Below are 14,349 nucleotides of genomic sequence, written 5' to 3'. Positions count from 1 at the left end.
TATATTCTCTCCCCCAATCTGCAACTTGTATAAGTTCTAAGTCCTTTTATTTGTTTTGTCAATTCTGTACAAAATTATTATTATTGTTCTTCCGTTAAGATGCTGTAAGATCCAAGTTCTAACCACTGTTTTGAGTTACTCATCACCGGGTACTCCCATTTGTATGCATAAAGCATGTGTTAATAAACTTCTGTTTGTTTTTCTCTTGTTAATCAGTCCTTTGTCAGTCTAATTACATGGGTCCAGAAGAAAATCCTGGGAAGATGTGTGAAAAAAGTTAAAAATTTCCTTCCCTACCCTCTTCTTTTTCTTATTGATTTGAAGAAGCTCTTTATATATTCTGAATGGAAGTCTTCAGATTTATGTATTTCATCTTCTACCAATCTGTGACTCTTTCCTTGTCCACTCTCTTAATGGAGTCTTATGATGAAAATAAGTTTTTAATTTTAATGAAGTCCAACATTTCAATCGTTCCTTTATGGTTAGTGCTTTTATATCCAGTTTAAGCAATCTTTGCTCACTCCACGTTCTTCAAGTCAAAGTTGTCTCTGTTTGCCCCAAAATATACTCTCCACGACCAGTTTCTAGTCCAGCACTGAAGACTCAGCACTCCATATTTGGTGGTGCAGAATGGCTCTTCTCTCACTGTTGTTAGTACATTCTGTTTTCAAAAGATAGGTCTGAAGGCTTTAGGAAGGGATGGTAAAGACTCATTAACACACTGTATAGCACTAACACCCATCCATCAGAATGGGCCCTGACAGTGAACAGCCTGAACTAGTGATAGCAGAAGCATCATCCCTGCTTGTAGGGAGTGAACGTCATTTACCCGTAATCCAGATTCTCTAAGTCTGTTTCAGCTGTGTGGACGGTGGCTTTGATTACCTTTGGACCAACTAGCATGTTGAAGGACGGACTGGCTATAGCAGGCTTCTTGCATAGCAGCCCTTTCTACAAAGATGCAGTGTTATTTAGAGCGTGGTCCACGCAACATAAGCCTCACCGGGAAGCTTGTTAGAAACGCAAATTCGTGGGCCCCATCTCAGATCGTCTGAATCAGAATCTCTGGATGTGGGGCCCATAAATCTGCGCTTTAATAGAATTTCCAGGCAATTCTGAGGAATGCTAAATTTTAGGAACCATGGCAGAATAAAATTTCTTATAGAAATCAGCCAGCAACTTGACATTTATCCCCCAAATTAAGTACCTGGCAGCCTAATGTAGGCTCAAGAAACGTTTGATGAACAAAAACAAGAGTGTATGAACGAAAGCAAGAGCCCGAATTAAAGACAGCAACCACATTTAATCTTCCTGCTATTCATATACGCTAACTTGCCAACGTGGGCTCCCCATTCTCCAGTCATTAAGCGTAAAGCAAAGGTCTGTGAACAAAGCAAGTCTAGTTCACTTGTAATTAATCCTTAAAAAAAAAAAAAGAAATTACAGATTTAAAGTGTGATAATTGGTTGGAATATTTTAAGGTCTTTGTGAGAAGAATGCCGTTTTCTGAAACAGAGAATTCACATTTATATTAGACAAAAAGTCCAGTCCTCAAAGAAAGTTCTTTGTCTTGTGCTGCTTCATCCGAGAGGACAGCAGGTGGCAGATGGCCCCGCGTGCTGCAGGAGGGCTGGTGGTCGGGGCTTGGGCAAGGCCACAGAGCTTTCGGAGACAAGGCCGAGGACGAGGAGTGAATCCCTGTCACCAAGCTGGGCTGCCTGGCCAAGGACAGGAAGATCAAGTCCCTGGAGGAGCTCTATCTCTGCTCCCTGCCCGTCAAGCCATCTGAGATCATTGACTTCTTCCTGGGGGCGTCCCTCAAGGAGGAGGTTTTGAAGATCATGCCTGTGCAAAAGCAGACCCATGCCGGCCAGCAGACCAGGTTCAGAGCATTTGTTGTCATCAGAGATTACCATGGACACGTCGGTCTGGATGTCAAGTGCTCCAGGGAGATAGCCACTGCCACCCTGGTCGAGCTTGCCATCGCCCTGTGTGGGGAGGCTACTGGGGGAACAAGATCAGCAAGCCCCACGCTCTGTGCTGCCCCCAGAGGCACGGACATGGTCTCAGCCCCTGTGCCCAAGAAGCTCCTGAGGATGGCTGGTATTGACAACTCTACATCTCAGCCAGGGACGACTTTGCCAAGGCTACTTTGGATGCCATCTCCAAGACCTACGCCTAGCTCACCCCTGACCTCTGGAAAGAGACGGTGTTCACCAAGTCTCCCTATCAGGGATTTACTGACCATCTTGTAAAGACCCACACCAGAGTCTCCGTGCAGAGGACCCAGGCTCCAGCGGTGGCCACCACATAGTTTTATACAAGAAAAATAAAGTGAACTGAGGCTCTTGGTCTTGTGGTTTTGTTTTCTACTATTTAAGAGTTAAATTTTTTCCTCATGTAAAAATGGCCTTTTAGGAGCACCTGGGTAGCTCAGTCGGTTAAGCATCCAACTCTTGATTTCAGCTCAGGTCAGGATCTCAGGGTGGTGAGATCGAGCCCCACGTTGAGCCCCACATTGAGCCCCCGTCAGGTTCCGTGCTGGGCATGGAGCCTGCTTAGGATTCTCTCTCTTCCACTCCCTCTGCCCCTCCCCCAACTCCCTCTCTTAAAAAAAAAACTTTCTTTTCCGCTATGGTTAGGAAGTCCAGAGTCCACTGTTAACCCAGACAAATCATTGACAACAAAGTTATATCTTTATAATGGAGATGTTGACATAATATTAACTTCTGGCAATGCTGCAGGCGAAGTTATATCAAGGACAACCACACATTCTTCCAAGGTTACTTTCCTGGAAGGTAAATTTTTGCTTAGCAACAACTTACTCAAAAGATAATGGTGCATACCCATGTACAGTTTTATCAAGATTAATTGATTATCTTAAAAATTATGTCCTTAGACCACCCAACAGCAAAACACTGCCAGGGCACCCAATATATATATCGAGTTAGAGATACAGAATATTCCTTTGCTACAGGTTGTTATGGGAATCTAAGGAAGATGGACTGTGAATCCATTACATTTTGGCCCCACAATTAACATGCAATTTCATAATTTGGAATTTAATGATTAATGAAATGAAGCAGGAAAACTCATATTCCCAAAAAAGGGGCAAAATAAAATGTGTTGCATGAAAGCACATAAAGCCCTTTGAATACTGGTGGGGATGGGGGTGGGGGTTGGGGGGCTTAGAGTCAGGTGTGATGCAAGGCTCTCCCAAGATCCAAGGTACCCTTTCAGGGCCTCCTTAGGTCTCTCACTTCAGCCATTCAATAAACATTCACTGAAAGTCTGCTCTGTGCAAAGCACTAAAGTAAAAGCAAGGGGAAATACCAGGAGGATTAAGGATTGGTCTCCATCCTTCAGGACATTTATGCAGGCAGAATAGTAATATAAAGAGCCATGGAAGCCCTGAGCAAGGGAGAGTTATAAGAGTGAAGGCTTCATGGACAAAATACAGTTGAGCTGGACTTTGAATGGATAGATCAGTACATGGTTATATTAGATAGGGTGGGGACGGGGAGAGGCTATACCCAGGACAAAGCACAGACCATTCCCAGCAACGGTGGAGGGAAGCGACCTCAGAGAAAGGACAGTGAATACAAGCGTGTGGGGTGGTAGTGCATGTGTCATGGGCAATAAGATAACCACCATCGCTCCTTTCACTGTCCTGGATGCCAGACACTCTACCCATTAAAATGACCGGGCTTGGATGGTGCTGGTCCTTATATAACATCATGCTCTGGTGTTCAAATCATTAATGGTTTTATGAGTGTGTGTGTGTGTGTGTGTGTGTGTGTGTGTGTGTGGTCAAGTAGACATATCAGAAAGCTTACCATTTCAACCCTTTTTTTTTTTTTTGAAAGAGAGGGAACACAAGCAGGGGGAGTGGGAGAGGGAGAAGCAGGCTTCCCGCCGAGCAGGGAGCCCGATGCGGGGCTCGATCCCAGGACCCTGGGATCATGACCTGAGCCGAAGGCAGACGCTTAACGACTGAGCCACCCAGGTGACCCCCATTTCAACCCTTTTAAAGTGGTGTAGGTCCAGGGTGCCTGGGTGGCTCAGTTGGTTGGGCAACTGCCTTTGGCTCAGGTCATGATCCTGGAGTCCCGGGATCGAGTCCCACATTGGGCTCCTGGCTCAGCAGGGAGCCTGCTTCTCCCTGTGGCCCTCTCCCCTCTCATGTTGTTTCTCTCTCTCTCTCTCAAATAAATAAATAAATAAATAAATAAAATAAAGTGTATAGGTCCAGTGACATTGAGTACATTCACACTGCTGTGCAGCCATCACCACCAGCCAGCTCCAGAACTTTCCATGAATGATTTTTGAGCAGGAGCATGAAGGAATCACAGAGCGCATTAGCAAAATGACTAGTAGCAGCTTGCAGGACCACCTGAGCTGTCCTCACATGCTTACGGGGAAGGTGAGAGAGAGGACAGGGAACATGTGAGGAGGTTATTGCAAGTCACTTGGTGCGAGGAGGAGAGTAGATCCTCCCTGGGAAAGAAAGAGGGGATAGCCATGTGTACACCACTCTCCACCTACAAGGACAGAAGAGACTGAACGGTTTGGTCGGGGAGGGGAGCAGGACTCTAAAGTGATTTCTGAGACCCAGAAAACTGAGAATATGGGTGTATTATTTATTGATGGTATTTATCAATATTAGCTAATTTCAGAAATAGGCAAGGCTGGGAGAAAAAAGTAGGTCCAAGAATAAAAGAGCAGGGAAGATGAGAAGCTCCTCTGATGAATCTGAGACTCTCGGTGAGACAATTATTTGAAACATGCAGCTTGGAGTAGGAATTCCAGCTTAGCCTGCAAAAGAGATTAGAGGTGTGAATTTTTTGGTTTTCTCTGAGGCGAGAATATTTGAAGCCAAAATGGCATGTGAAATATGTTCCTCTTCTTGGCCGGGGGTCGGGGGGAAGAAAAGGAAAATGTTCCTGTTCTCCTTTTCAGGGAATTTCTACTTCCTGAATTCACTATATTCTTCCTCCCAGAAAAAGCTACTTTGCAACTAAATCAGCCATAGTTGCTAAAATGTAACTGGCAGGCGCCTGGGTGGCTCAGTCGTTAAGCATCTGCCTTCGGCTCAGGCTCAGGTCATGGTCCCAGGGTCCTGGGATTGAGCCCCACATCGGGCTCCCTGCTCTGCGGGAAGCCTGCTTCTCCCTCTCCCACTCCCCCTGCTTGTGTTCCTGCTCTCGCTATGTCTCTCTCTGTCAAAAAAATAAATAAAATCATTAAAAAAATAAAAATAAAATAAATAAAATATAACTGGCAATCTAACCCATATGCCCATCCATAGGCCTAAGAAAAATATATAAGTGGTATTTTGCGTCATGCTAAGGACTTTACAGGTAATCTGATAGACTATTTACAACAACCCTCTGAACTAACTATCACTAGCCCCATTAGCTCACTTCAAGCCACACAGTAAGTACCAGAGTCAGAATTTGGCCCAGGTCAGCCTAACTATAAAGCCCATACCCTCCGAAGCACTTCCCTGATGGTTTTTAATTAGTCCCTAGAAAACATACGATTTCCTGTTTAAATGCGTACTCCCTTGTTCTCTCTTTTTCTACTTTCAATTTTTTACAGATGAAATAAAATTCTTCTGTGACTCTACAAAGAGCTAGGTACTAATGGAGTTAATCCTCAGGGTTCAAGCTACCCTTTGTTGATAAAATAGTTTGGAAATTTGTTAGTTATGGAGGCACTGAAGAATTTTTCTCTCGACTTCTATAATATTATAATCTCTCCAACAGCAAAGACAGTTTTCATTCATTAAATAAACATTTTTTTAAAAAAATGTGTTTTTCTTTAGCAATGCAACAGAGACCTCTTCTGGTCAAGAAGCAGAAGTCTTAGGCGGAGAACCAACGTGGGGAAAGTGAAGGCGGCAAGATGAAACACGAAACAGGTTTCGTCTAAGAGTTGACATTGACTTTGGGGCTGAACTCTGACAAGCAGAACAGAGAGAGGGATGATCCCACACATAGGGAGCAGTGTGTACAGGAGTGGAAGTGTTCTTTCTTTTCTGATGATAAAATACATATTTACTGTAGATAATTTATAAAGATACAGGATATAAGAATCATTCATAACTCTACCATCCAGAAATTATACTATATAAATATTCTGGTGCATGGCTTTCTGCATTGTTTTCTGGTGACATATATTCTTTTTTGTCCACAAAACTGCATAAATCCTGATTTTTCTTTTCTTTTTTTTAATAAGATTTTTTTTTTATTTATTTGACAGAGAGAGAGAGACAGCGAGAGAGGGAACACAAGCAGGGGGAGTGGGAGAGGGAGAAACAGGTTTCCCGCGGAGCAGGGAGCCCGATGTAGGGCTCGATCCCAGGACCCTGGGATCATGACCTGAGCTGAAGGCAGATGCTTAATGACTGAGCCACCCAGGCGCCCCTGATTTTTCATTCAGTGTTTTATCACACCTATTTCTCCATATTCTTTTTTTTTTTTTTTTTTTTAAGTAGGCTCCACTGGGCATGGAGCCTGACATGGGGTTGAACTCATGACCCTGATATCAAGACCTGAGCTGAGCTCAAGAGTCGGACGCTTAACCAACTGAGCCACCCAGTTGCCCCTTTCCATATTCTTAAAAGAAGAAAAAGATGGGGCGCCTGGGTGGCTCAGTCGTTAAGCGTCTGCCTTCAGCTCAGGTCATGATCCCAGGGTCCTGGGATCGAGCCCCGCATCGGGCTCCCTGCTCTGCGGGAAGCCTGCTTCTCCCTCTCCCACTCCCCCTGCTTGTGTTCCCTCTCTCGCTGTGTCTCTCTCTGTCAAATAAATAAATAAAATCTTAAAAAAAAAAAGAAGAAGAAAAAGATGTATTCTGATAGCCAGGCTTCTCTTGGTAAATCATGTAAAAGCCAGAGGAGTTTCAATGAATACTTTTATATGGTCTCCATATTGCCAGGACCCCCATTAATGCACGGAGATGCACACAGCATGGTGAGTGGATTGCTGGCTACATTCCAACTCCTGCTCATCTTCTCAGCCAGACTCCCTTTCTCTGCCAGACCTGCACTTGGCGGCCCCTCAGCTTGTCAGGAAGCTAACTAGTAAAGTCAAATATGATCACCAATGTTCTCGGTGTGTGAAAAACACATCAATTGGCTTTTTTGACCTTGGAAATCCCAGAGATTTCTAGGCCCAAGATGGAGCTGCTCCAGCCCAGGATGTCATGTCAGCAAAACAAAGCTTAGATAACTGTCAGGTCCCTGAAAATGCTCTGCCTGATCAGAAATGCAGTATATCCCAAGCCAACTATGGATTGTGTACTTCCTCCCTTGTTTCTTTTTTTTTTTTTTTTAAGACTTTATTTATTTGTCAGAGAGAGAGAGAGAGAGAGCACAAGCAGGGGGAGGGGCAGAGGGAGAAGCACACTCCCTGCTGAGCAGGGAGCCCGACGTGGGACTTGATCCCAGGATTCTGAGATCATGACCTGAGCCGAAGGCAGACGCTTAACTGGCTGAGCCACCCAGGTGTCCCTGTTTCTTATTCTTTATCCTATAAAAGCTTCTTGCCTTCCACTCCATTCTGTAGTTTTCCTAGTAGAAGCAATCCACTTAAAGTGTTAAATAAAGTTTGTATCACCTAAACTGTCTTAATAATTTTTAACACCCTGTATATATACACTTTTTTTTTTACTTTATTTATACTTTAGTGATCTTTAAGTTGATGTCAGATGGACATCTTTGTCCTTTTTTTATAACAGTTTCCTTCATGTGGTAATCATATATGAACACTTGGCTGGGTGAAGTATGGCTTAGACCGACTATGATCTTTTTTAAACTGTGGTAAGGGACGCCTGGCTGGCTCAGTCAGTAGAGCGGGCGACTCTTGATCTTGGGGTTTTGAGTTCAAGCCCCATTTGGGTGTAGAAATTACTTAAAAAATAAAAAGAATCTTTAAGAAAATTGTGGTAAAATATACATGACATAAAATTCACTTTAACCCTTTTTGAATGTACAATTCAGTGGCTGTAAGTACATTTACCTTGTCCTGCAACTTCTCCAGAATTTTCTTATTTCAAACTGAAACCCTGTACCCATTAAACAGAAACCCTATTCTCCCCTCCTCTGCTGCTTTTGGTAACTATTACTCTTTCTTTCCCTAGGAATTTGATTATTCTAGGTATCTAAGAGGAATTATACAATTTTTGTCCTTTTGTGGACAAATTTAGCACAATATTTTCAAGATTCCTCCATGTTGCAGCATGTATCAGAATTTCAGGGCAATTTATGGCTGAATAATATTCCATTGCATGCATATACTGCATTTTGCTTATGTATTCATCTGTCGGTGGACACTTGAGTTGTTTCCACATCTTGGGTCTTGTGAAAATGTTATTAGGAACATTGACACACAAATATCTGCTCAAGTCCCTGCTTTCAGATCTTTTTTTTTTTTAAGATTTTTTTAAAAGTAATCTCTACACCCAGTGTGGGACTCGAACCCACAATAACCCTGAGATCAGAAGCTGGACGTTCTACCGCCTGAGCCAGCCAGTTGCACCCTCCCCCCCTTCCGCCTTCAATTCTATACCTAGAAGGGGAAGTCCTGGATCATAACGTAATTCTATGTTTAATTGCTTGAGAAACCACTACACCCTCCTCCCAGGTGGTGCACCATTTTGCATATGGTCATTTTTAGGTTGTTAAATTACACTCATCCATTTTTTGCTGCAGGAATACAGTGCTTGGATACACTGAACCAATACAAAAAAATACGCTCCAGCTGAAATCGTGCGGTGTATCATAGAGGTATCTGCCAAACACTTCAAATTACCATGTGAAATCATTGCCAGGACCCACGGCCTTGGTGGGGGGAGGTGTGTTGGTGAGGTGGGGCAGAAAGGTGGTGCTGGGGCAGGCAGAAAAGCAGTAGAAATAACTCCACATCCTGCCACTCTTTCTCAGTGAGGCTCCTCTGACCCAGAGTTTTGGAGGATGATGAACAGCAAAGGAGTGAGGAGAAGGGAAAGAAGAACACAGTGAGGATAGATGGTTGGATGGGATCCATCAGTTAAAAGTCTTAACTATTGGGTATGAAATTAGTTTCACTGAGAGTCTGCCTTGCCCCACCCCCCACCCTCTTCAACTCCGATGTTCTCAGAGCCCGTTTGCTTTCAAAAACTTGTATAATGGATCAAGAGTACAACTGACTTGTAGCCTTTAAACAAGTTGAAACTGTAGGGGAAACACAATGGTACAATGGGCTTAAATTTGTGGCGAGAGAAAGAGATTGAGATTGAAATACTGCGACACTTTATTCTTCCAGCCTCAGACCAGTCGCCTCCTGAAGCCGTGGGAGATCACAGTGCTTTGGTATCTGGAGAGTGGTGAATGCAGAGGCATATCGGCAATTTTTATTTCTGGGGGGCCTTTCTTCAAGACAACTTTCCGGTCTTCCCCATGGCAAAGCCTTTCGCTGTGATTCAAAAACAGAGAGTCTTCTAAAGGGCCAGCATGGATCCCACACGCTTCTGCGTGCTAAGAGGGGGAAAAAGATCCCACTGTAAATCACACCAAACAGCACTTGATTAGAGGAGGATGGAGATTCCTCAATAGTTTTTCCTAACTAGGGAAGGTCTAGGGGTGCCTGGATGGCTGTCAGTTAAGCACCCAACTCCTGGTTTTCAGCTCAGGGTCTTGGGGTTCAGCCCTGCGATGGGCTCTGCACTCAAGAATGCAACGCAGAGTCTGCTTGTCCCTCTCCCTGTGCTCCATCCCCTGAGTGGACTCTCTCTAATAAATAAATAAAATCTTTTTTAAAAATTAAGGAAGGTCTAGTGGACAGAGCACTATAACATCCCTTTTTAATTTTTATTTTTTTTTTAGATTTTTGTTTATTATTTATTTGAGAAAGAGAAAGAGCACAAGCAGGGGGAGGAGCAGAGGGAGAGGGAGATGCAGACTCTCCGCTGAGCAGGGAGCCCGATGTGGGGCTCCATCCCATGACCCTGAGATCATGACCTGAGCCGAAGGCAGACGCTTAAATGACTGAGCCACCCAGGTGCCCCAACATCCTTTTTTTTTTTTCTCTTTAAGGCGATGATCTCTAGCTCGTGTCTGGATCACCAGGAAGAGTGGTGTGGGCTGCTGACTAATCATGTAGTCCTTCGCTGATTGTGGGACCTTGTACAAGTCACTTATCCCGCTGTGAGACTCGGTTTTCTCAAATATGAAATGGGTATTAGTCAAGGATTCTTTGAGTGTTGAATAAAACATTATATGTGAATGAAAAGACGTTGGCCAACTTCGAAGTATGAGATCAATATTCACTCTGCTGCGGCCCTAGGCCTGGAGAAAATAGCAGGCACTTGAGCCACTGTCTTACCTATGCATCTACTTCTGCGCTGAATCGCACTCTGGGGGGGTCTTGGGGTGCAGCCCCATCTCCACTAGGCTGTGTTCTCACTGTGGTGTTGCATAGTTACATCCTCTCCAGCGGGAAAAATGGTGAAGGTAAATGGAAGGAAGGAAAACATAGCTGGCATTCACCCAGGCTACATTCATTTCATTCAGTTCTCACTTAATTTTCTTTTTTTTTCTTTTTAAGTGTTTGTATTTAGGGGCGCCTTCATGGCTCAGTCTGTCTTCAGCTCGGGTCATGATCCCAGGGTCCTGGGATGGAGCCCGGAGTCGGGCTCCCCGCTTAGAGGGGAGTCTGCTTCTCCCTCTCGCTCTGTCCTTCCCCACCTCTCTCTCTCAAATAAATAAATAAGATCTTTAAAAAAAAGAGTTTGTATTTATTTGCGAGAGAGAGCAAGTGCGTGCGTGCGTGTGCATGAGTGGGGGGGGGGGTGCAGAGGGAGAGGGAGAGGGAGAAGCAGGGTCCCGGCTGAGCAAGGATCCCAGGACCCCAGGATCATGACCTGAGCTGAAGACGGACGCCAAGGAGGCGCCCCTCACTTAATTTTCATTTTTACTCTGTCAGGGAGAATTTCCTCTACACCAGTCACTAATATTATTTTTTAAATTGTCAGGAGTGCTGTCAACTAAATTGCACAAGTGAAACAGTGAAGAGAAAATTACGCTGGATTGTAGCTCTCAAGAGGGAGGTCAAGACATATTCAAAACAGCTTTTCGTTGTTGACTTCAGCTCAAAGTTTATACACCCCGTAATTCTGGCAAATGGAAAAGATAAAGTCAGCACTAATATTTTCACCATGCTCAAGCTATTTGCGACACGAAAAATGACTTGACAACCCACTGAATTATAAGAAATACAGTCCAGGGCGCCTGGGTGGCTCAGAGGGTTAAGCGTCTGCCTTCGGCTCAGGTCATGATCCCAGGGCCCTGGGATCGAGTCCCGCGTCGGGCTCCCTGCTCCTTGGGAGCCTGCTTCTCCCTCTGCCTCTCTCTCTCTCTCTGTCTCTCATGAATAAATAAATAAAAATCATAAAAAAAAAGAAAAAAAGAAATACAGTCCAATATTAAGACCACAGAGAAGTCTTAATACAGGTAAATTTGATATGTTGAGTCTAGATTTCCTCCATTTTATATTTGTTTCCAAAATATCAGATAAAAATACATACAAAATAATCATTTCAGGGCTAATGGCAGTTTCATTTACTATATTGTTTGTAGTTTGTAAAAAAAATAATTAAGCTGTATTTTTGATATATTTTATATATCATATATTCATATTTTATTATGTTATCTCTTGGTAAAGTATATTCTTTTTTTTTTTTTTAAGATTTTATTTATTTATTTGAGACAGAGAGAATGAGAGACAGTTTGAGCATGAGAGGGAGGAGGGTCAGAGGGAGAAGCAGACTCCCCGCCGAGCAGGGAGCCCAATGCGGGACTCGATCCCGGGACTCCAGGATCATGACCTGAGCCGAAGGCAGTCGCTTAACCAACTGAGCCACCCAGGCACCCGGTAAAGTATATTCTTATTCAAGCTTAATTGCTTAGCTGTTAGAAACTTACAAATTTATGCAAACCCTTTTCTTTCTAGGAATCCTAACTTGAAATCTCCTATTATAGTCTATTACAATAGATTCTATTCTACTTTTTTTTTAAATATTTTATTTATTTATTTGACAGAGTGAGTGAGTGAACACAAGCAGGGGGAGTAGCAGAGGGAGAGGGAGAAGCAGGATCCCGGCTGAGCAGGGAGCCCGATGCGGGGCTCGATCCCAGCACCCTGGGATCATGACTTGAGCTGAAGGCAGATGCTTAACAAGCTGAGCCACCCAGGTGCTCCTATTTTACTCTTTTTTTTTTTTTTTAAGATTTTATTTATTGTATTAGAGAGAGAGATCTCATGAGCAAGGGGAGGGGCAGAGGGAGAGAGACTCCCAAGCAAATCTGCACTGAGCAGGGAGCCTGATGCAGGGCATGATCCCAGTGGGATCATGACCTGAGCTGAAGGCAGACACTTAACTGACTGAGCCACCCAGGCGCCCCTGAGTTAATTCATAATTGCAAGTTGCCATTATGTGGAGAAAGGTAGACAGAGAGTTCTGAAAGCTTTGGGTGTATCTATTTTAAGTTTGTCTTTGGCCTCAAATATTTGAATAGATGTTGCTATTTAACTGTTCCTTGCAAGTTTATGTGAAAGTACATCAAATAGCTTATAGTTTTTGTCAGACAATAGAATGGTGGTTACCAGGGCCTAGAGGAGGGAGAAATGGGGAGACATAGGTCAAAGGGCACAAACTTTCAGTTATAAGACCAAGTTCTGAAGATCTAATGTTCAGCTTAGTAACAATAGTTAATAATACAGTATTGTATCCTCGAAAGTTGCAGAGAGTAGACCTTAAGCTCACCAGAAGAAAAAATGAGTTAACACTGTGAGGTGATGAATGTGTTAATTATCTTGATCCTGGTAATTATTCTCCAGTGTGTATGTTTATCAAGTCATCATGTTGTCTACTTTAAATACATATATTTATTATTCCCAATAAAGCTGGAAAAAATAAATATAAATTTAAAAATAGCTTTTGTATAGTTACATATTTATTCATAGGTATATTAAAGTATATTATTTAACTATGAATTTTTTATTATGAACATTTATAGGAAAATACCTGCAGATTCACATTCCTGAATTTCATGTTTTCTTTCCAAGGCATAATGTAACGTCTTGGGATCATCCCTTGCTTTAATGAAAACCGTGGTAAATGAACCTCATTACACCTGAAGATTAGGAAGGCAGGAAGGAAGGATATCTGGTGAGTTCAATACACTCGTTTTAGCGTTATTCATGTGTTGTGTCCATGATGTTTGAACCCCCCCCAGCTGCAGGACAGAGAGCTACGGCATTGTTTGAGGCTCATCTAATACTGAACCCATTAAAACTCCAAGTATCACCAAGATCAGGAGTCCGGCCTGAATATCTGTACCTCCAACTGCATGCTGTCTTTTACATCTTGCTTGCAGTGTTCCTTTAACCTGATACTAAGGGAGAAGGCAGTACACCATGATTTGCCCCAGGCCCGCCCGTGGCCTAAATATGTCTCTGACCAGCCACAAACAACAGCTTCGGAATTTAGTACCGGCTTTATGCTCAGGGCAGACTTGCTTTCCCTGCCCACCCACTGTTTCCCTCTGAAACATCAAGCTTTCTAGACAGATGCCAAGGGAAGCACAAAATGTTTGTCCTCATCTGTGTGTCACTCCCGGAGGGCAAACAAAACAAAACCGAACACAAAACCCCCAAACCCGGAACCCTCAAGTCCTCACTTATTAGAAGGCTTATATGAACTCTCCTCACAACAGCTGTTGGCAAGCTTAGGTAAGATAGGACAAGTGTCTTTCCCTGAGGCCATCACGGCCAGTAGGGAGAGACTTCTCTTCTAGAACTTCACTAACTCACTCCTCTAATTATGATGACATTGTTGCCTCAGACAGAACACTGTCTTGCTAACTTCACAGCAACTCAGAGCAGTTACATTAGCAGGTGATTAAGAACATAGAGAGCTTAGGGGCGCCTGGGTGGCTCAGGCGGTTAAGCGTCTGCCTTCGGCTCAGGTCATGATCCCAGGGTCCTGGGATCAAGCCCCACATCGGGCTCCCTGCTTAGTGCGGAGCCTGCTTCTCCTTCTCCCTCTGTCTGCTTCTCCCCCTGCTTGTGCACACACTCTCCCTCTGTCAAATAAATAAAATCTTAAAACAAAACAAAAAAAAGAATGTAGAGCTTAAAGGATGCTGGCTGGCTCAGTTGAAAGAGCGCATGATTCTTGATCTTGGGGTCGTGAATTCAAGCCCCCACGTGGGCTGTAGACAGTAAATAAACAAAACTTGAAAACGTAGTTTTTAAAAATGTGGAGATTAGGGCTATTTTTAGTGTTTGGTTTTTTTTTTAATAT

General features: G+C 43.5%; 2 protein-coding genes and 1 pseudogene across 2 annotated transcripts in view; 1 reads left to right on the top strand and 2 right to left on the bottom strand.

Moving 5' to 3' along the window:
• Window positions 1–750: 750 nt before the first annotated feature.
• LOC118017090 lies at window positions 751–2,388 on the top strand (annotated as a pseudogene).
• A 2,232-nt stretch (window positions 2,389–4,620) lies between these two features.
• PHAX (phosphorylated adaptor for RNA export) overlaps window positions 4,621–14,349 on the bottom strand; it is a 30,498-nt gene continuing 20,769 nt past the window's right edge. The window contains exon 5 of the mRNA XM_035014026.1: window positions 4,621–4,815. Coding sequence (XP_034869917.1) covers window positions 4,774–4,815 — 42 coding nt within the window. The 3' untranslated portion in view covers window positions 4,621–4,773. The remainder of the gene's footprint in view (window positions 4,816–14,349) is intronic.
• Window positions 8,451–13,892, bottom strand: TEX43 (testis expressed 43). The gene is made up of 3 exons (XM_035014027.1): window positions 13,724–13,892; window positions 13,069–13,177; window positions 8,451–9,520 (listed from the first exon to the last, which is right to left on the bottom strand). The coding sequence occupies exons 1-3, from the start codon at window positions 13,807–13,809 to the stop codon at window positions 9,311–9,313; spliced, it is 405 nt and encodes a 134-aa protein (XP_034869918.1). The 5' UTR covers window positions 13,810–13,892; the 3' UTR covers window positions 8,451–9,310.

This window comes from Mirounga leonina, unplaced genomic scaffold (genome assembly GCF_011800145.1).
Source record: "Mirounga leonina isolate KUSES-001 unplaced genomic scaffold, KU_Mleo_1.0 Mir_168, whole genome shotgun sequence".
In the NCBI taxonomy this organism is placed as follows: domain Eukaryota; kingdom Metazoa; phylum Chordata; class Mammalia; order Carnivora; family Phocidae; genus Mirounga; species Mirounga leonina.
This window is presented reverse-complemented; position numbering and strand designations above follow the sequence as displayed.